At 38.8% G+C, this 22,212-nt stretch overlaps 1 protein-coding gene across 1 annotated transcript in view; it reads left to right on the top strand.

The window, feature by feature from the left end:
- LOC139717011 (uncharacterized) overlaps positions 1–22,212 on the top strand; it is a 123,108-nt gene that overhangs the window by 9,037 nt on the left and 91,859 nt on the right. The window contains exon 2 of the mRNA XM_071628528.1: positions 20,542–20,745. Coding sequence (XP_071484629.1) covers positions 20,542–20,745 — 204 coding nt within the window. The remainder of the gene's footprint in view (positions 1–20,541; positions 20,746–22,212) is intronic.

Genomic DNA, 22,212 nt, shown 5'->3' with positions numbered 1-22,212 from the left:
GTTTCTGCTAAACGAGACAAGAGCATTAACGGTACGATCAAATTATTTTTTTCCACCCAGATTTAGGGTGCCATGTCCCATGGGGAATGGAGTTAACGCGTCCGCAGATTACGACTTCGCACAATATCCATTAACGTTGCTCAGCTTACCCTTTTTTTTTGTCTTCAGTTCTCTTTTTTCTTATCTTTATCTTGTCTATTTTTTTGTTTTCTTCTTTTCTTCATCTTTTTTCTTTCTTCGTTTTGGTCTTCCCTACTCATCCCCGGTTCTCATGAGGGAGAGTGTAGCGTGCAAACGTGAACATGGCAGCTCGGAGGTAGCGTTAATGGAGGGGGATAGTCCAGATTGGGTTTCCTCAAATTTCCTGCGCCGATGTCTCGGGGGGTATTGCGTTGCAGGGGCGCAAGGTCCGATAATATGGGATTAAAGTGTTACCCACCCCACCCCCTCCCCCCATGTTCTTTTTCCTCCTCATTGTCAAGTCATTTCATAAACTAGAACAGTCACACACATTTCATCAGCTGGAATTAAAGAGAAATTTGAAGACAGAAACACAAGACATTCATGTGTATGAGAATCAAGACTAGTTGTTAAATCACACACATTTAGACCTAGACATCAATACATCTTTTATATTTTGTGTTTTTCCTTAGTTTTGTTTATTGAAAGAGTAGCACAGCAATTTGGCAGTGCAGCAGTTGGTGAGACATACATTTTGTATCTCTGTTGTTTTCAAGATGGGTAGGGGAAAGAAAGTCTTTGTAGTAAAGACAATAAAGCATATAAATGCAGGTGTTTTGTTTTTATCTGCTGAAAAGCAGTGGTTTGAAAGTCATTGTAATCAAGTATGCATTATGTCATGTTGTCATGCTCTAAGGATTTAAACTATGCATGATTGATAGATTGATTACTTTATTGTCCACAATGGAAATTCTATGTACATTGGATATCACAACAAAATGATGACGGTGGTTGAAACTGTGATGGGGATGGTTATGATGTCAGTGATGCTCATGAAGAAGATGATGTTATGGACGATGATGATGATGATGAGGGTGACACTGATACTGATGGTATTCATGGGGTTATGTTTTACTCTTTCTTTTCTCATAAGGATAATGATGAAGTTCAAAATTAATGAACTCTTGCATTGCTGATGATAAAGTTTTAGGGATAATGGTAATGTTGTAGGGATAAAGATTATGTAGGGATTATCATTATCTTGTGATAATGATGATGATGATGCTGTAGGGGTAGAGATGATGCAGTCAGGATAATGATGATGGGTCCAAGTCAAGTTTTTGGTGTCTCAGATATGAGGAGTTAGAAGACAGATGACAGTGGTTGTCATAGCAACAGCAGAGATGTGGTTGTGGGTATTAATGTGGCAAATAAAAAAATGATTACAAACCACAGTGATTCTTTTCATTTGATCCATGTATTGGAATATATTTTCGTCATTTGAGTCAACATTCCACATGAGGGGGGGGGGGAAGGAGTCTGCTGGATATACTGCTTTGAAAGAGGGAGCAAGTTTTTGTGAATATTCGAGTCTTGCTTTGAAGTTAGGAAAAAAAGAGTTTTGACACTGTTAAGTGTTTGAAGGCTTTCATGTACATCTGTCTGTCAGAGAGAGAAGAAACCATTCATAATAATTCCTTGCCTCCAAATGTGTGTATGTGTGTGTGTATGTTTAGCTTCTTTTTTCCCTTTCTCATGAGTTTATTCCTAGAATCAGATTGTACAGTATGTTATCCAAGGAAAGAAAAGAAGCTAAAAAAAAAGGTCTGCCCATGTCTTCTCTAGTTCACGGTGGCGCGTGCCAGTAATGAAAGCGGAGGTGTGAGAGCGCAGTGCCAAGGGCAGTCACCTTTTGCCCCTCATCGAGTTTCAGTCCGAGCCCCTGTGAAAGGAAAAAAAAAAGTAGGGAAAAGAACATAAGAGGAACTACAAGAATGACTCCACACTGGATAGAATATTCTTGGTATGTCGAGCAGCACCATCTTAGCTTGTAGTCGAGAGTAGGTTCAAAATCCCAACATATTTCATGAGATAAAAATAGCCTCTTTTTTTTTTTTTTTTTTACTTGCCTTCTTCCTCAAGAATTTCTGCCTGTCAGTCTCTCTCGATTTCAATCTTGAGTTCAAGCTCTGCATTTTATCCAATTCTTCATATATTGAACTATTAGAATCTTATGAGAAGTTTTAGCAAATTTTTGATCTCATAGTAGCATGGTAGCCATGTTAGAATTTATGTAAGATTTGTAGTTGCTATGGAATATAACATTTTTAACAGTTATAAAATATGTCCTGTAAAAGGTCTACATCATTGCTATTAGTGGAATTTCATTTAGTGGAAGTACAAGTTGAATGGTAGTTGACTTGCATGAATTTTGATGCAATGCACAGTAAAGTCTGTGATGTTACAAGATATTTTATGTAAAGATAATTGTTCTGGTGTGAAAGATGCCAACTTGATGCCTACCCCGCTCATCAAGTGAAGACATTACCCCACGCTCACACGTAGATTGTTCTTCCCAATCAATTACTGAGCACACTGTTATTTTAAGGCTGGCGCTCTTCGCGCACTCCCGGGTCCCTCGCTGATTAATTTTGCCCCATCCCGGGCCATTACGTCGGCGGGGGGAACCTTTGTTTTCGTTCGGCGGAGGTAATGTTCTCAATTCTATATTGCTATCTTGTCGAGTGTGGATGTGATTGACAGTCGAGAAACTTTGGCGTAGAGTCATTTTTTGCCCTTACACCCTTATCTCTCTTTTTCGTTCTCTTCGTACTGTCTATCACGTGTGAATAATTACTGCCATGCACTCTCAGTGCACTTGGAACTTCATCATTTCAGTGGATGTTTCATGCAAATATATTGCAGCATACAAGTACAGTCTGTACTTCCTGATAATGTTTGCGAATGCCATGTTCTGTCCATGTGTTGTGTTATCTCAACCAGATTATGCCCCCGATATTACTGTCTTCCTCTTTGTTTTCTTGTCAGCCACTATGTGCAAATATTGACACAACATGTTTCACTTGCTTCTCTGTATCCATAATGTTCTGTAATAATCTGTTCACATTGTAGTCATCGTTTGTGTGTGTGTGTGTGTGTGTGTGTGTGTGTGTGTGTGTGTGTGTGTGTGTGTGTGTGTGTGCAGCCTTACGAGGAAAAAAAAAGTGTGTTGATGGATGACGATGTTTGTGTATGTGGTACTGTAATATGTTGAAAGTTTAGATTCCGTCTTGTTTTTCATCTGAAAGGGATGGTATAGCTTTGGTTGAGATGCGGATTGGGATTTTAACTTTTTGTGACATATTACAAACCACTTATATGAAATACTGAAGAGCATACAATTCTAAAAGGAATTAGAAGCTAATTTGATGAAAACTGGTTTAGAAATGGCTGAGATTTCCAAAAGCAAAAAGTGCTATTAAAAGGTTGGACCGAACTTTTATTAGGACCAATTTATTCTACTCTGTTTTTGGATATCTCTGCCTTTCAAAAACAGATTTTCATCAAATAAGCTTCTAATTCCTTTTAGAATTTTATGCTCTTCAACATTTCATTTAAGTGGTTTCTGACTATCTCACAAAAAGTTTTTAAAAAACCTGAAACCCCATCTCAACCAAAATTAAACCATCTGTTCAATCCATGGGACAGATCCCAAAGTCTGTTTACCTCCCTTGGAAATGGTCTTCCATGGAATATTGGCCTTACATTGGTTACTTCTCCTCAAGCTTGGATTTCTTTGATATCCTGACGACAGATCGACCCATTTGTTGATTTGTTTCTGTCCATCTATGTGCATCTCGTTGTTATTCTCTTACTGAGAAAGTGGAAATTTTCGCTGTGTGGATATTTTTGCGCATTTCGCGCAACCAGAAGCTAGCTCCAAAATACACTGTAAAAGCATACAAATATTTCTGCAGGTCATATGCTCCAGTAATCAATGTCCTGATTCCGCGGAATCAAAAACATGCACATTTCATCTTGCCTGGTGGAGCACGAAAAATTACTCACACAAAAATATCCACTTCTGTAGTATTTTTAATAGTTTTCTGTACTCTGTCCCTCCTTCTGCTGTACATGCGACAACTATTCCTCTTCTACAATGTATCTGTCTGTCTGTCTGTCTGTCTGTCTGTCCATCCATCTGTACTCTCTTCATCTTCAATTATCTTTCTCTCTCTTAACCCCCCCCCCCCCCCCCCCCCGTAGGATTATTTCTCATCCTAAATCATACTGATTCGTGGCCAATGTTTTCTTTTTCTCTTTTAACCCATTGGAGACAGGCTGATTTTGCTGCAACACACATTTCCCATAGACACCTGCCCAAGCATACAATGTACTTGGGACTCATCCTCAACGGGTTAATCTGTGTTGTTTTTGTGTGTTTTTGTTTTTGTTTTTCCTCTTCCTAGCAGTATTCTTTTTCTATATCTCTGTCCTTATATTTCATTTCATTTTGTTCTCTCTCCTTTGTCTTGATGCATTTCTTTCATGCATCGCCCATGTCTTTGTTCGGTGAGTTTTGACACCGATGGTAATTTACATGCAAGCGTGCCGTCCATTAATTGTTCGCCTGTCAATGGCGTGTGCCTAGCCTGAAGTTATGCCAAACAATTACAATTTTAAACGGGGCTCCTCATTTTTCTTCTTCTTGACAAATGATAGTCTCTGTCTCACACCCTACCACCACCCCCCCCCCAAAAAAAAAAAAAAAAGATAGGGAGAATTGAGGAAAGTATATGTAATAAAAGCCCTCATTACCTGCAGCTGAAGAACATGAAAATGTTGAGAAGCAATTAAGCAGCAGAATCGACAGTACCGCCGGGCCTGAATATGAAATTAGAAGCAGCAAGTTGGCGAATTATAATCAATTCCATGTCAGTTTTGAGATGTGCGTGCTAGAGGCACTAATGTTTGTTCCTAAACAGAAAAAAAAAGACATTAATAAAACAGCAAAGGAAAATGCAATTTTGACTGGTAATGAGAAAATGAGTTCATAATTCAGAGCAAAGTAATGTTTCACATGTTAGTTTTTGTCTCTCACTGCTCTGCTCGTGCTGTTGTTACAGCTTACAGTTTTTAAATGTCAAGCAGTAACCTTGGGTCTATGTGCAGAAATGAAGAGAACAAAAAAAGAATAATGATAATATTCTACATGGCTGCATTTTACTTTACAATTTTCACTGGTTGAAGGAAACAAATGCAATGAAAAGGGATTATGAAATATATCTAATTTCAAGTGTGAAGTTGCATATTCAGTAAATCTCTACTGTATACGCCATGTATTTCGCAAGTCTAAATTTTCGCGAATCAGGAATTCCCGACGATTTCACAAGTGGTTAAATTCGCGATCGTGGAGTCCTATACTGAACAGAGAAATGTACATGCCTACATCACATTCACATCTGGATCAATGTCAATATTTTTGTGTGCCTTTAATTTCGCGAATAGTACAAAATTTGCAAAAATAAAAACTTTGCGTATACCGTACATGGCTTCACAATCAACTTGAAATGATACAGTATTCATCGCATAATCGGGCATCTGATAATCGGGATCCTCGCTTAAATGATATACGCTTCCCAGAAACATTTCCAACGCACGTTATTTTCACTGGATAATCGGGCGGGGACCTCTGATAAACGGGACAATTTTTCTTCAAGCGATCTTTGATTTTGTTAATATTTTACACAAAAAAATCTACCAAAATACCACAACAATATTTCAAAGATTCCGTATCAGTTGTCGTTTACAACAAACTTACAAAGCAAGCTTCGGATTGGTGTGTTTTGACCTCCGTCCATCCAGTACATGTACATGCATAGCCCGGCCGTAATCTGGCAGAACTGCGTATCTCCTTTAACACATTACGCCAGAAATCGGGTTTAAAGATTCAATGTTACACCTTTCTAAACTGAGATACGATGAGTTGCATTTTTCCTCTTTTCTCGGTCATAATTGGTCTAAAGAATTTATTTCCAGCAAAAAAATGACAATTTGACCTTTTTAAGTAGTAAAAATTACCAATTTAAAAAACTTACGCAGTTCTGCCAGATTAATCGTCGCCAAATTTTTGCGATCGTAATCTGGCAGAACTGCGTATCTCTGGTCACGTGCCCGGGTTGATCAGCCAGAACTGCGTAAGTTTTCGGCCATGCGGGGGGTTTTTCAGGCAGAACTGCGTATCTCTAGGAGTTACGCAGTTCTGCCTGATAAGCACGTGTTTTATCAGGCAGAACTACGTATCTCTTTTCGTGGTCAACCACGTGCTTATCAGCCAGAACTGCGTATCTCCTAGAGATACGCAGTTCTGGCTGATAAACACGTGGTTTATCAACCAGAACTACGTATCTCGGTCTATTTTCTGCGGGTTGTCTATCGTATTTTACCATCCATCCTCTCACTATTCAGCGGATGCAGTGTCAAAACAATGAATATTTTAGATCGAGTACAATTTTGTTGAAATATTTGTATGTATAAAGTCATCATTATTGATTCACATTTAATTTCATTTTATCCATTCATTTGTATGTGGAAAATAACTTGCTTTCCCCAAATGTTGTCAGTCTGTGTTCATGTTTCAGTATTATTTAGCGGCACAAGAAGTACTGCTACATCAAAAGCCTGGCTGCTGCTTGGGTTATTGTCGATCTCATGAAGCATTGCATTTGGATTAAGAATATTATTAGACTAGGTTCTAGATGTTAAGCTATATTGTTCATGAAGACTACAGGTACTACACTGTAGACCGTCTAGACCATAGTCTATTCAGGCCTATAAACGATACACTAGACATCTAGAGACTAGTAGAGCGGTACGTAGGAATCTGCATACGATAGGCCTACTGATCTCATTATCCTAGTATACCTACTCTATGCCCAAAGTAAGAGTAAGCCTAGACCCTTTTGGCTGAAGGCCTAAACTCTATTTAAACTAAAGAATACTAGGAGCTAGGCCTGACTAAAAGTTTATTTACAGCTTTATCAGAAAATAAAAAAATAGACCCTAGTTCTCGTTTGTGTCGACTCCTACTGTAGGCCTTATTGTAACTACAGTACTAACGTTAGGGTAGTAGTGTTCTAACCGTTACTATCTACGCAGGCCTATTAAAACGTACGAGAACTCTCGAACTCTGTCTACTCGATTGTCTAGGTCTATGTAACATCCAGACGTCTATTTTGGGGCGTCATTATAACAGAGACTAGTAGATCAATAAAAATGAGTTTCTAGATTTTCTAGTCTAGACTCTAGATCTCGACTCTATATCCAGGTAGGGGCTAAATCTACAGCTAGACTGTTTATTGGGGATCTAGGCCTAGAAGGTACTAATGTTATAGTAGATCTAAGAACAACGTAAAGCCTAACCTGCCTATCTATAATGACTAACGGCAAGACTATAAAGTCTATAGCCTATAATGTCTAGTAGTACTAGGCCCTAGTAGTAATGTATAGAACACGGATCTAAATCTAAGTTTCAGATCTATTTCTAGGGCTAAATGTTTATAATTTAGCGTTTAACCTGTAGATTCTAGATTCTTCATATTACAGATTTCAAGAATGTCTGGCCGAATCAAATCTAGAAAAATAGAAAATTGAGTAAAGACAGAATAACCGGCGATTCAGCCTAAGTTAAGTAACGGTAGGCCCCAGTAGTCTAGTAGGCCCCTACTGCACAACTCTACTGAGAGTACCGGTACGGTACCCGTATTAAAAAGTAAACTTTAAAAGTGTTAGTATTGGTCAATTTCTGACGTCTGTAGGATTGGATCGAAAATGCCATCGTTATGGACGGTATCCCAGATATTCATTAAACTTCTCGAGATCAATCCCATAGATCCAAGCCCACTAACCGCTTATTACAATGAAAAACAAAATAAGAAGCTATGGTCAATGGATTACAGATATTGTTGTTCGCGTGACCTACGCTACCGCACAGTACATTGATTTCACGTACACTAACAATGGACAAGTGCTGCAGCAGTACTAAGTAGGCCTAAAGTTGACTGGAGAGTGATGTCAGACAAGATGCAAACTATAACGTTTGTTAGATCTAGAAATGCTCTAGGCTTAATAAGCATTAGATTGTAGCAAAACTTAATAGTAAGGCATACCGCATATTGACCTGTTTTGAAGCCTGCCAGTCTATGAAGGGAAAGAAAGTGGCAATTTCCCCCAAGAGTAACGAGGGCTATTGCTTTAGCGCGACTGTCGTCGTGTACAATACACGTAGCCGTACGACGTGTCTAGCTAGGTAGCTAGGCACTGCTAGCCTGAACGCGCAGCGCGTTCGTCACTACCAAGGTCGCGCACGCGCGTGTTAAGATATACCATGTCCGTGCGGGATGCAGGAACACCTTGGTCCAAGCGTTGTCGTAAGTCGACTTACGCAGTTCTGCCTGATTAACATCGGAAAATTCATTTCGAATCTCGACTTACGCAGTTCTGCCAGATTAATCGCCCTCTCTCCTCAGGAATTTTGCCAAAATTACTTTCTAAAAATAACTTTCTGTACCGATTCACAACTTATTTTTTGGCCCACTTGAAAGAACATGAGAAAAAACACACAAAACACTCAAAACCTGAAAATCGACCAAAATCGACTTAGGGAGTTCTGCCAGATTACGGCCGAGCCACGAAAGCGCCGTGTATAAGTATCCATGCCATTGCAAAGCACATGCCTTCACGAACATTCTTCTCCCCTACATAAGCAAAGCCATGTGCTCGCTTGCAATTCCTACTCGACTCACATCCAATAAAAACATGCCTCGCTCATACAGCCCAGGCTGTGTGCGTTGTTTAATCTCAGTCATACACTCTGAGGGCGAAGTCCATTGTTATCGCGCGCCTTCGTATCTTGTTATCTACTGTCTTTGGTTTCAACTTTCAATACAGCTGTACACTGTGATCTGTGTGTACGTCACAATCTTCCTCAGTTGTGACTGGGCAAAAGTTACGTGATTGAAATGAGGGCTATGAACAGTTACGTATTCAGTGAAATGGGGGAGAGAGTGGGAGGGAGAGCGTGAAAGATGAGAAGGGTTCAATGTATGTGCGAATACGTAACGTTTTATGAATCTAGACTATGAGCTGACATTGATTACGTGTACACGCGTGTTTGACGGAAGAATCGAACCCGGTTGCGATTATCATTGCGAGAATGCAGGGAGAGCTGGAGGGTCGCACCGAGGGGTAGCGTGTTGTGTATTCATGTACATGTACAGTACGTCAGTATGCATGTGTGTGTGTGTGTGTGTGTGTGTGTGTGCACTACATGTACATGTCGTATGCCGTTAGTGTATGGTGAGTACTCATCGCGAAATCGGGCACCTCGCTTAAAGGGGCCGTGTTTGCTACTCCCAACCTGTCCCGATTATGCGATGAATACTGTACCACTTCTTCAAGAGATCACTAAGCCCATTTCACATTCAAAATGTGATTCTAATAGATTTGAGATTTACGAATTGCTGCTTACAGTAACTTGTACATCAAAGTCGACATCATCTGTGTTTTCCCCTCTTTTCTGAACCTGTTCCATCACACTTCAAAATTTATTGTCTGTGTTTTGTTTCTTCCATAATTGAAAAGTTTTGCTTGAGAGGTTTTTTTTTTTTTTTCTTTTCACAGCTTCGATCATGCAATATCAACTTTATAGCTTCAAAATGTCAGAAGGGTGCAATCACATACATACATTCTAGAAACTTGGGACTCTATGCACAATAGATTCTGTGATGGTTTGTTTGTTTTTTTTCACTCGATTTTACCATTGGAAATGATTTTTTGACTGCACCATAAAAAGGTATGTTCTTTTTTTTATAGTAGTAGTAGTGTCAGGAATAAAGTACGTGTGTGAGGATATTTGCTAAAATCCTGTCTTGATATTGATTGCATGATTTTAAAAAAAGTACAATTCAAACAATAAATTTTATATGCTTGAATGTTACTCCATCCATTTTAAAGTCATTATGCAGGAAAATCACCTGAGTTTCAAAAGAAAGTTTTCAAAATGAGTCCCCATGATGTTAAATGGTATCTTAAAGACATCTCAGACTTTTCACAAGTTTACACACAGGATTAATGTTTCTGCACAGTTGATGAACAGTAAAGTAGAAAACGAATGCACACATACTTTTTGTACACACACACACACGCACACACACACACACACACACACACACACACACACACACACACACACACACACTAAAAATCACTTTCTCTTAATTAACCAATTAGGAGGCAACCCAAGACTGATCGAAACTTGTATTTCCATGGGGATGTCAGTCATATGAAATGTAGCACTGCATTTGTGACCGACAGCGCCCAAGGAGCGATCTACACATTTGCCTCGTAAAGCCCAAATCACAATCACGTACTACGAGAGAATCCTGACCCTCACTCTTGCTCGGCGGTGCCTCGTCATCCTGTGCCCAGTGGTCCCCGAAAGAAAGTTTTGTCCCTGGGAAGTACCCCTGGAGTTGACTGCCACTCTTTTCACCCTTTCTTGGATCCCCTTTCCTTAGGATCATCTCCGAGAATGTTTCACACTCACAAAAAAGAAGCTTGAATATAATCCCATTTCAGGTATTCCATTCTTGATATTTTTTTTTTTTTTTTAGTTTACCAAAGAAGCATCTAGACACAGGCATGAGGCTCCTTGCTAACCGATAACTGCAAGTGACTTTCCATTTTACACTGTTTTTTCATAAACTCTGCAACCTGTCAATCAAACATGTTTGTTGTTGTTTTTTCATAAACTCTGCAACCTGTCAATCAAACATGTGACTCTTTTTATCCTTACATTCAAGACTGTGTCATAGATGTGTATGCACCATTTTTTAGGAAGTATAAGAACAAGGTCTAGAGTAGCTCAGCATCATCACCTTCCCATTATCTAATGTTCTAGAGGTCAAACCAATCAGAATTAAAACTCAAACCCATGCTCTGGCAAAAATGCATTTGAAAATACCCCTAGCCAGGTTTAGCCATTTATGATTTGAGAAATATGTGGGGGGGGGGGTTTAGAAATATGTGACTCAAGCTAGAATTCATTAAAAAAAAGAGGAAAAAAGGAGATATTTGATTAGCTTGATATGAAGTTTTTAAAACATATTTACAGATGAGTTCTTTGTAAGTGTGAAACACCTCTGTGACTCACGTGGACCGGTATATCCCACGCTTCCCCCAATTACAGGGCAGCGGCTTGCTTTGCGCCCCCTGGCGATGAATTATCTATAGATTGAATTAAGTCCTAACCCCAGTGACAGGATTGGTAGTGAGCTGTAGTCTGCAGTACCAGACCTACATGTACCTTTCTTCCCATCCCCCGCACGTTCATCAATTGATAGCATATTGATCAGTGGCATTGCGTGACATGGTGCATTTGGGACCTATTACCCTTTGGTTTATGTGTAATGAATAAAATAGGACAAATAGCTGCCTCTACTTGGAAGACATTACTTCTTCTTTTTTTAACCCATCGATAAAGCTCTAGCCTAGGCACTCATCAAGATATTGCTTGGCGGAATTATCATCTGAATGTCAAAGAAAGACCGCAACTCGGAGAGCCCAGGTGCCTGTGAACTCAGATTAGGCCATATGTCAGTTGTGCAGAAAAAAAAAGAATTGTCCCTGATTTTTGTTTGTTTGTTTGTTTCATCATTTGTTGTAATATTTGTAAGTCGCCCTGCGTGGTTGACATGCTCTTATTTTGTGCTCTGACATTTTGTGTTATTTTCACTGTATTTCTGTGAAATATTGGATTTTCGATTGTATCATCCTATTTTGTAACGTACATGGATACAGGTGGCCAAATCTGGAACTGTATTTTGCTGTATTTGGTGAGATATTTTATGCATTATTTTCTTACAAGTTCTGATTTGAGCTACACTGAATTTGTAAACCATTTTGTGTACACAGTGACTATGCACTTCACTTTCATCTGCGCCTTATTCATGTTCGCTCAACTCTAACAGAGTGCCCGCCATACTCTAAGTCATTGTTACTCTGGTAGTATAATGGATCTATTGAGACTTTGGCTCATCATTCACATTGTATCTGTTTGTCAAGTCTCAACCACAAACTATCATATACGTGTACAAGGGTATTCAGGGAATAGAGAGCCCTTTCTTCATTGTAAATACTTTAAATACCGGCTGCCATACTACAGGAATTCCTCTGCAACATTTCAGCTCAATTTACTGAAAGCCGGAGATGTCGCCCCTAACCCAGGACCAACAGCTGAGTATTCTCACTTGAGCTGTCGCACTCCGATACATTCTACATCCTACAATAGACTTGGTACTGGGGAACGCATTGTATACAACAGGGAGATTCTACTGCTGTGCAACCCTGCATGGAGACATTTGAGTCTGGAGACAGTGACTAATGATTTGCCCAATTTTCTTCATAGAACAGGCAAGAACAGGGGCATGCTCAATGAGAATGTATGGAGAAGAATCAAAGAGCTAGGTGTTCAGACACATCTTCGAGGGAAGAGATGGGGACGTCGGAAGAATGTTAAGACACGGACACGAGTGAGCACAATACTAAGTGCCCCTTCATTGTCACATATACCAGTGATCACCTCATCATGTAGGAAACTGACCTACAAGAAACTGAGAGGGATGAATGTCGACAATCTTAAAGTCGTGCCAAATTTAAGTAATTCTTTTGTAGAGTCCAATTGTAATGTTTGTTTATGGAATGTACATTCTGTCAGAAACAAAACAATATGCATTGCTGAATATGTTCACGAACATGACTTCGATATCATGTTTATCACAGAAACGTGGCTTAACCCCCAGGATGATGTGATAATTGGGGAGTTGACTCCTAGAGGGTATTCTTTTATAAATTCACCACGAAATACAAGTACACGTGGGGGTGGAATTGGTGTATTGTACAAGTCTACTCTTAAGTTGATGATGAAAAATTCTGTTCTGTCTTTTTCCACTTTTGAGTGGGCACACATTACTGATTTGTCATGTTCGGTCAATTTTTTCATTGTGTATAGACCACCACCCTCTTCAGTAAATAGACTCACATCTTCTAAGTTTCTGAACGAATTTGATGAATTTGTAAGTGAGATATCCTTGTATCCGGGGAAATTGGTGTTATTAGGAGACTTCAATATCCATTGGGAAGACATGTCTAAAAGCGATGTGCTCCATATGAATAATAGTACAGCATCTGCTGGGCTTATCCAACACGTCCAAGGTCCAACTCATAATCTGGGTCACACCTTAGATTTAGTTTTTACCCGAGATGATTTAGTAATATCAGATTGTAATACATTTGAAACATGTATCTCTGATCATCATATGATCCGTTTCTCACTGGCTAAACAGAAATCAGAGTTAATTTCTATTACTTCTTCATTACGCAATTATCGCAAAATTGATAAAGTTCAATTTGCTAATGCTTTGCAGGAATTAGTGTCGTCTCAACCCGCAGGATTAGATAGCGAGTCCTTGTTTGATTGGTATGTTTCTGGAGTTACTAAGGTACTCGATACCTATGCTCCATCTGAGACAAAATCTCGCCCTTTGAAATCACGTATGCCTTGGTTTAATGAGTCCACACTTGTAGCTCGCCAACTTCGTCGTAAAGCAGAACGAAAATGGCGGAAAACAAGACTTGATTCAGATCGTAAACTGTTCATTGCAGCAAATAAAGATGTATGTCGGGTTATTAATGTCTCTAAAGAGAAATTTTTGAAAGACAAGTTGAGTTCATGCACTGTCAAGGAGGTATATCGCATTATCCACTCACTTTTGAATAAGAAAGCAAGTTATCTCCCCTTGTATGATTCTGCATCCATATTAGCGAATCAATTTTCTTTGTTTTTTGTCGGAAAGATAAGAAAAATTAGAGATGAAGTAGATGCGTACAACAGAATCACTGTAAACCAATTTTGTGATACTGTAAACGTAAATATTCCTCTTTTTGAGAATTTTCAGTTGCTTACACAATCAGATTTATCCAGAATCATTATGTCATCTGCTACTAAATCTTGTCAACTTGATCCCATTCCAACATGGCTCCTGAAAGAGAACCTCAATCATGTATTACCATTGCTTACAAACATAGTCAATCAATCTCTTTCCACAGGTGTTTTTCCCAAAGGAGCACACTCGGCAATAGTAAAACCACTTTTGAAGAAACCCAGCCTGGACCAAAACGAATTTAAGAATTATAGACCAGTGTCAAATTTAACATTTCTAGGTAAACTTATTGAGAAAGCAGTTTGTAAACAGTTAGTTCATCACATTGAGTCTAACAATCTTTTTGATTCTTTTCAATCTGCTTACAGGTCTCTGCACAGTACTGAGTCAGCTTTAGTAAAAGTGAAAAATGATATTATGTTTGCCATTGATTCAAACAAGGTTGTTTTTGCTGTTCTTTTAGATCTGTCAGCCGCATTTGACACGATTGATCATCAAATTTTTCTTTCTCGTTTATATAAACGAACAGGTGTTAGGTCAACAGTTTTGTCCTGGTTTCAGTCATACCTTTTGGGATGGTCTTCTCAAGTTGACATTGCCGGTAATTTGTCAAACCCCACTGTGTTAGAGTTTGGACTTCCCCAGGGATCAATAGTAGGACCCATAGGATACTCAATTTATACTCTTCCAGTTGGCGAGATAGCCCAACATTATGATGTTAATTATCATCTTTATGCTGATGATATACAGTTATATATTTCTTATGACCCGAAGACTCCAGGAGCTTCTTTTAATGCCATCACTAAACTTGAAATGTGTATTTTAGATATTAAGAAATGGATGGTAGCAAATAAGTTGAAACTGAATGATTCGAAGACTGAGTTTTTTGTAGCAGCTTCAGCCCACAATCTGCGCGGTCTTTCAAACATTCAGCTCAATGTTGGTTGCACACTAATTAGCCCCTCAGAAACAATAAGAAATCTTGGTGTTATTTTTGATTGTCGAATGTCAATGTCTCAACATATTTCTCAAATTTGTAGTACTGTTACGTTTTATTTAAGAAATATTGCTAGGATTAGGAGATTTATTGATCAATCTGCATGTCATAACGCAGTGCGTTCTTTAGTTCTATCCCGTATAGATTATTGTAACGGGCTTCTCTCTTCCATTCCTTCAACTCAACTGGATCGTGTGCAGCGACTTCAAAATTGGGCAGCCCGATTAGTGTTTCAGGTTTCTAGGGACTACCCATCTCAGCCACTTCTGAAGTCGTTGCACTGGCTTCCTTTGAAGCAACGGATAATTTTCAAATTAGTTTTGTTTGTTTATAAAATCCTTAACAATCAAGCTCCGAAATATTTAGACGCCTGTTTGACTTTATATACACCTACTAGAAATTTGAGGTCATCTAGTGATCCGCTTCGTCTCACATACTCTGTTACTCGCACCTTAGCCGGTGATAGGACATTTACTGTGTCTGCTTCAAAGCACTGGAACAATTTACCACTTACCGTTAGACAGTCTCCATCAGTCAGTGTGTTCAAAAAAGCCTTGAAAACACATCTTTTCAGTAGCAACTAGTTCGTAGCTGTATATATAACATTTATCCAATTATACATACTGTCGTACATGTTTTGAATTGATTGTAAGCGCTTTGGGCCTTGTGGGAAAAGCGCACTATAAATAATAGTAATAATAATAATAATAATAATAATAATAATAATAATAATCTTTCAAATGTGGTTTTAAACATTGTATAAAGAGTCATATTAATGTGGTTATCATTGTCTTTCTTCTAATAGTATGGGTGTTTGATTTCATCACTGAGAGCATTTTACTTGAAACACATAGTTGATTCATAATTGATGTAGAATTTGTATCAACCCGTTGAGGACGAGTCCCGAGTATACTCGAGCTGGTACACTATGGGAAATGCATGGTGTTCAATAGCAAAATCAGTCCATCCTCAATGGGTTAATATCTGTACTGTAGTGACTGACCAAAATCATTGATCTACTTGTTGTGAATAATTCTTCCTCTGCAAATTATATCAATCAGAAATTGATCATGTATCAAGATTAAAAGGGAAAAATATCACTGTTTATGCATGGCTCCACACTAACTTTTTTGTTTGGTGGCCCGATCTGGCCACCAAAATCCTAAATTTCAAATTTTTGGTGGCCCGAGAGAAAAATTTGGTGTCCCGAAAAAAGAAACAATAAAAAACATTAAAAGTCCTTTTTTTTAAATGAGTCAAATATTTAAGTTTTATGATAGTAAGAATTAGAAGTTGGACATATCTACTCATAAATAAACTTCAACAAACTCGCAACACTCACTCTCAGGCACTCATTCAGTCCTTTTCATCCATCCTTTAAACAAATTTAACTGCTAATTTCTGGCGCAAAAAGTTACGAATTTATTGACATACTTTTCAAAAAATTTTGGTGGCCCGACTTTCATTTTTGGTGGCCCTGGGCCACCGGGCCACCGTTAGTGTCGAGCCCTGGTTTATGTCATTTATATTGTTCTCAGGTTGATTCATTGTTATAATACTGTTTTAATTCATGGACATCACTTTGGTATTCTTCAGAAGTATGCACACAGGAAAATGATTGATATGTGATAAAATGAAGTTCACTTATTTTTTTTCAGTCCATTGTTACAGCAAAAACAAAACAAAAAATACCAATATAATATAAATAAAGCTTCTTTCAGTGGTATAACAATTATTGCATCTATAGGACAAACTTTCAAAGTTCATATTTGATTTATCTATAGGTCACTAGTAATGTTTACTACAAAAACGAGAAAGAAGTCATATGTGGAAAATGTTTCTCGTACACACGATGCATAATTTAGAAGAAAAAAAAATAATGATCTAGCATTAAAGCTGGATATCATAATGTATACCTGCGAATATGCATTAATGCATTATATTTTATCATTTCGTGATGGATGAAACATATCAGTTGATTGCAGATCACTGTGTCTGTGTATATGCACTTTACTTCAGTGATTCCTTGAACAAGTTTCAGCCAAGCAACCTTTTCTTCCATCCGTAAATAATTTGTCTCTGCTCTGGGGGAAAAAAAAACATGTATTTTGTTCTGCTGGGTGTGTTAGTTCTTGATTTAGCTGGCTTATTACTTTTGTTCTTAGAAATGGCCCCAATTTCATGATACTTTCCCTTTAAAGGATATAACTACTAATGAGTCTGATTGGAAAGGAAGTACAGATTACAAACCTTGCGTTGTTGCACAATAACTTGGCGTTGTTATCAAACAAATGGTGTCAGGCCAGAAGAGTTTGCACATGTACATGTAGTCTTGCAATATATTCCACTTTCATATTTGCTATGGTCGTGTTAAGACTTTCGGAGCTCATGCTTGGGGGAACTAAGATGAGTATCTTTGTGCGATTACATCCCTGGTCTGTAGTGCCAGGCTGAGCTCTATATTGGTCCATTTATGACTGTTCTTCTGATTGAAGAGCAGGGTTTGGGGTTTGTGGGTCTGGATGCATAGACTATCAGTAAGCATGCTTGAGTCTGCAGTTGTGTGGAGATTCAGCTCGACGCTTTTGGAGCCGTGTCTTGCTAACTTCTCATTCTGCATGATGCGAACTGCTTTGGAGGAAGGTAGCTGCCAGAGGATTTCCCCCGTTCTCGTGGATGATCTATTAATTTCTCGTGTTTCAATTTGCGGTAACTGGATCTCGGGACGAACCGTAAATCAAGCTCATATGATATCTGTTCAAGATTGAGAGATTATTGTGATTTGCTTTTTTTTTCTTCTTCTTCTTTAAATTTTGTTTCTCTTTGAGGGGGGATTTGGGTTTTTTGAATACGGAATCACGGACACTTCGCCAGATCGGATGCAGAGACGATCATTGTTATGCAACTGGAGAGGTCTAGAGAAGATATATGAAGCAAATCTGCAAATAGTGGAAGATACGGAGTGGACGTTTTTTGATACCATAGATTTGCAGCATCTGACTGAGTGGCAATGGTATGATTGATTAACTATATATGATTGTTCCAGGGAATGTTTGGCATTGATATGCATTTGCCCGTCTTCTAGTATTTTTTTTTTCTTGCTCTCTCTTTCTCATTTGCGGTGAGCATTCATGTGCACATATATGTATATCCATTCATGTTGATGAAGGTGTATCTTCTTCTGCTCGAGTCAGTATGCAAAACGAAATGTTTAAATGCGTTTGTGTTCAGTCAATGAATCTATAAGGAGTATGTATACATACATGACCGATTGTTTCTGTTTCTGATTGTTTCTGATCGAGGCAGCTCATTTTATGTGCCAGTTGTATGGCAGGTTGGATATCAATTTGTGATCGTTTTAGGACACTTTGGGCTTTCTTGGAACAGTTTTCTTTTCAAACTTTGTTTCTATAAATCCTTGTATGCTCTGTAAGATGAAACTGTAAAATGTAACCACCCCCCCCCCCCCCCATTAGCTTTTTTGGTAAGAAAACCAACATCTTCTTCCTTCTCTTTTAAGTTGTCAGTACCATTTGGCAGCTGCCAAGTTACAGCACTGCATTGTACAAAATGTACATGTACCCTTCAAATATCAACCCATTGTATATGAATGATTTTACACCATGATAATATATATACATATATATTATATATACTTTTTTTTTGTCAGTCAGTTTCACTGATCATGAGGAATATGCCATCTGGGTCATTATTTCTTTGATATTCTCAGTTAAAGGAATAATGCAGAGAATATGAGATTCTACAGTGGAAGTAATGCAAGTAGCTGCCAAACCAGAAGATATCAAAGGCATAATTTGCCATTTGCAAAAACCCAGCATTAGTGCTTTGAAATAGTTCCAAAATGTGAGTTTAGGATAGAAACAACCACTGTAAGAATTTGAATCCGTATAATCAATGTTAAATATTGTTAAATAGACAAAATATGAACAATAGTTATAATAAAGATGTTGCCAGACTAAACCGTCTACAGTTATGATTTAATAAGAAAAATACTGATATCTCCATATAATGTTTTAGGCTTTATTGCGATAATTTTACATGGTAGGATGTTTTGTGATGCAACAGACCTACACAAATGCATCAAACGTGATATCTTGAACATTTTTGAAATCACTGTTCCCAAAGGTAAACAGGACCTTGAACTCTTTGTAGGGTATACACAGCACAATTTCTTGCTGGAGATTTGTAACACAAATTTTGGGGGTTTTTTTATCACATTTTTGCGCAACATGATATGAGCGCAAAAATAGAAATGCGCAAATATTTTTGCGTCACAAAGAAAGTGATCTGCGCCTCACCTTGCGTCTCTCAACAAACCGCAGAGTGGGCCATTGTCCCTCGACAACATCTCTCCGAACAACATTTTGGTGTGTCATCCCTTTGTTGTATAGTTTTTCTGTGACTCCTTGTGGCTGCAGCTATTCTTGGGATGTTCCTGAGAGTAGATTAGAAGTCTTTGTCATGTTGCTGTGAACACACCTGCAGATAGCATCATATCTTCCAGTCCGGGACGTCAACATGAGTCACCATAATCCACAATGTGGTTGTCAGTGTTTTGAAGGGTACCATAGACGTTCTCAAGGCATACATTGTAGTTGTTGTTTGCGATTTTCGGTTGACGGTGTTGCGAGTGGTTCATGCTGTTGGAATGTCGTCAGTTGGTGAACATATTACATCCGCTGGAAGATTCAAAAGTAAAATACTGCATCTTCTCTCGAATACATCATTTACAGGTTGGCTTCTCGTAAGAAACAGTTTGTGCATATAGATCTCATTTAATTGAACTCCTGTAATCTTGCAGGAAGTTTCAGTGCTGTCTTGATGTCATTCAATGTTTATTGCTGATTTCCAAGAATGCTTTGTACCTCTTCTTGTAAAATGGCCATAATCATCAATATTGACCAGTGACATGCACGAATAAGATCCACTTTGTTTACACTTCTAATTTTTGACAGTTTCTCTGAGAAGACAGTTTCTGCATCTCCTATTAATTTGTGCCATCTTTCCAGAGGCTTTACTCCTGATTTCTATTTCCATTTATCTTTTTTTCATGGTTTGTCTCCTGAGAAGCAGAAGACCATTAACTTTGTGCAAAGCCTGTGGACTTACTGCTCTTTTGCTTCTTAAGCTATGATATTTTGTCTCAGCAGTTGGTTGCAGATCTCTTTTTTAGACTCCTGCAAATTCTTTTTTTTTAATAATCTTCTGTATAATTTACTTCATTGTTTTCTTGTACACTAGTTTCTGTAAAACCGTGTGATATTCTTAGCATGACATTTTTGTGAATTGGAGGTGACGGCCTCGCAGACTGAAATTTTCGCAAATTACATTTGTACCACTGGCATTCAGTGCTGATAGTGTAAGCGAAACCTTTCATGTGCAATTTTCTTCCATGAATCCTGACTCCTGACAAAGTTTGAAAAAGTTTCATACTACTGAAAATTTCAACATTCTCTATTTATAAGGACAGAATTGTATAACTCTCCATTTCATACAATCTTGTTAAACACTTAACTGCTCTGCTTAAGATGTAAATTTTTTGTCTCTTTTCTCATTTTGCAGAAAGAGGGTGTGATGCGGGAGTTGCTGCAAGAGCGCGAGGCCCGTTCGTCGCTGGAGAAGCAACTCGAGGGGGCGCTTGCCGAGAACAAGACGTGCAACGCTCAGCTCGAGGCTCTGCAGGGCGAGATCGCGCGACTGCGCAGCGCCGCCAGCCTCAACTCGCTCTGCGACAACGCTGATAGCTGCATCAACGAGCGACTGCGGGTAAGAAACAGAACGCCTCAGTTTAAAAATATGTGCATTGCTACAGCCAGTGATGATCCCATCGTTTTTATACCCCCGCCAAACGAAGTTTGAAGGGGGTTTATAGGAATCAGCGGACGGTTGGGCGGTCGGGCGGTCGGTCGGGCGGTCGGGCGGTCGGTCCGTTGCAAATCTTGCGTCGCGAACTACTTCCTCAGTTTTCAACCGATTCCCATAAAACTTGGCACAGATGTGTGCCTTGGGTTGTAGATGTGCAAGACGTATTTTTTGACAGTACCCAAAAGTACGTTGCCATGGTAACGGCATATTATGGGCAAAAATGGGTACAAATCTTGCGTCGCGAACTCCTCCCACAGTTTTTGATCAATTTTTATGAAATTAGGTACAGATGTTCATCTGAATATGTTAATGTGCAAGACACATATTTCCGCAGTGGCAAAAAGTGCGTTGCCATGGTAACGGCATGTTATTGGTAAAATATAGGGCAAAATGCTTCATGGCAAAACTGCTTCATCAGTGTTCTTCCAATTCTCATGGAATTCATATTGAATGTTTGTCTTAGGATATAGGTCAGCATGACACATTTCTTGACAGTGACAAAAAGTATGTTGCCATGGTAACAGCTCACATATTATGAGCCAAAATGATGGAAAATTTTGTGTTGCAAACTACTTCCTCAGTTTTTGCCCAATTTCCATGAAACTTGGTACAGATGTGTGCCTTTGGTTGTAGATGTGCAAGACGCATTTTTCGACAGTACCCGAAAGTACGTTGCCATGGTAACGGCATATTAATGGCAGAAGATCAAGGAAAGATCTTGCGGATTTAACTACTTCCTCAGTTTTTTGACCAAAGCTTATGAAATGTTGTTTTGACCAAAGCTTATGAAATGTTGTTTGGCGGGGGTATAACCAGTCGCTGTAGCGACATTTCTAGTTAATTTCCTGTATGTGTATAGATTTTGAATTGGTTTTGTATGGAGTGTAATGGTCAAGTTCACAAAGGGCAAAACTGTCTTGAAACATTTTTTGCCACCAACGAAATACTTTCCAACAAATCATGATTTTTTTTCATGGTCCTTCCATAACCATCTGCAAAGGTCAGGACTAGATAGGTGTCTTCCATTTAAGACAATTAGATAATTCTTTGATAGATATATTTGTTTTGATTGTGTGATTTTCGTAATGATAGTAGTAGTAGTACGAGCTGTAGGTGCAGCATTCAAAGTAGGTGCTGTAGTGTCTGTAGGAGTAGTAATAATAATACGGTCTTATTTACCCAGAGTAGCCTCTTCAGTGTTGCCACTGCTCTACCAGAGGGCCCTGCCATTATTATTACCCCAGCGTTTCCAGGTACCCATTTATACACCTGGGTCAAGAGGGACACAGTAGGTAAAAACATCTTGTCCAAGGACGTAAGCACTGGGCAGGATTCGAACTCGGGTCCTCCGATCGGGAGTCGGGAGTC

This window comes from Diadema antillarum, unplaced genomic scaffold (genome assembly GCF_040938485.1).
Source record: "Diadema antillarum isolate AM-2024a unplaced genomic scaffold, OU_Dant_1.0 scf00000071, whole genome shotgun sequence".
Classification (NCBI taxonomy): Eukaryota; Metazoa; Echinodermata; class Echinoidea; order Diadematoida; family Diadematidae; genus Diadema; species Diadema antillarum.
This window is presented reverse-complemented; position numbering and strand designations above follow the sequence as displayed.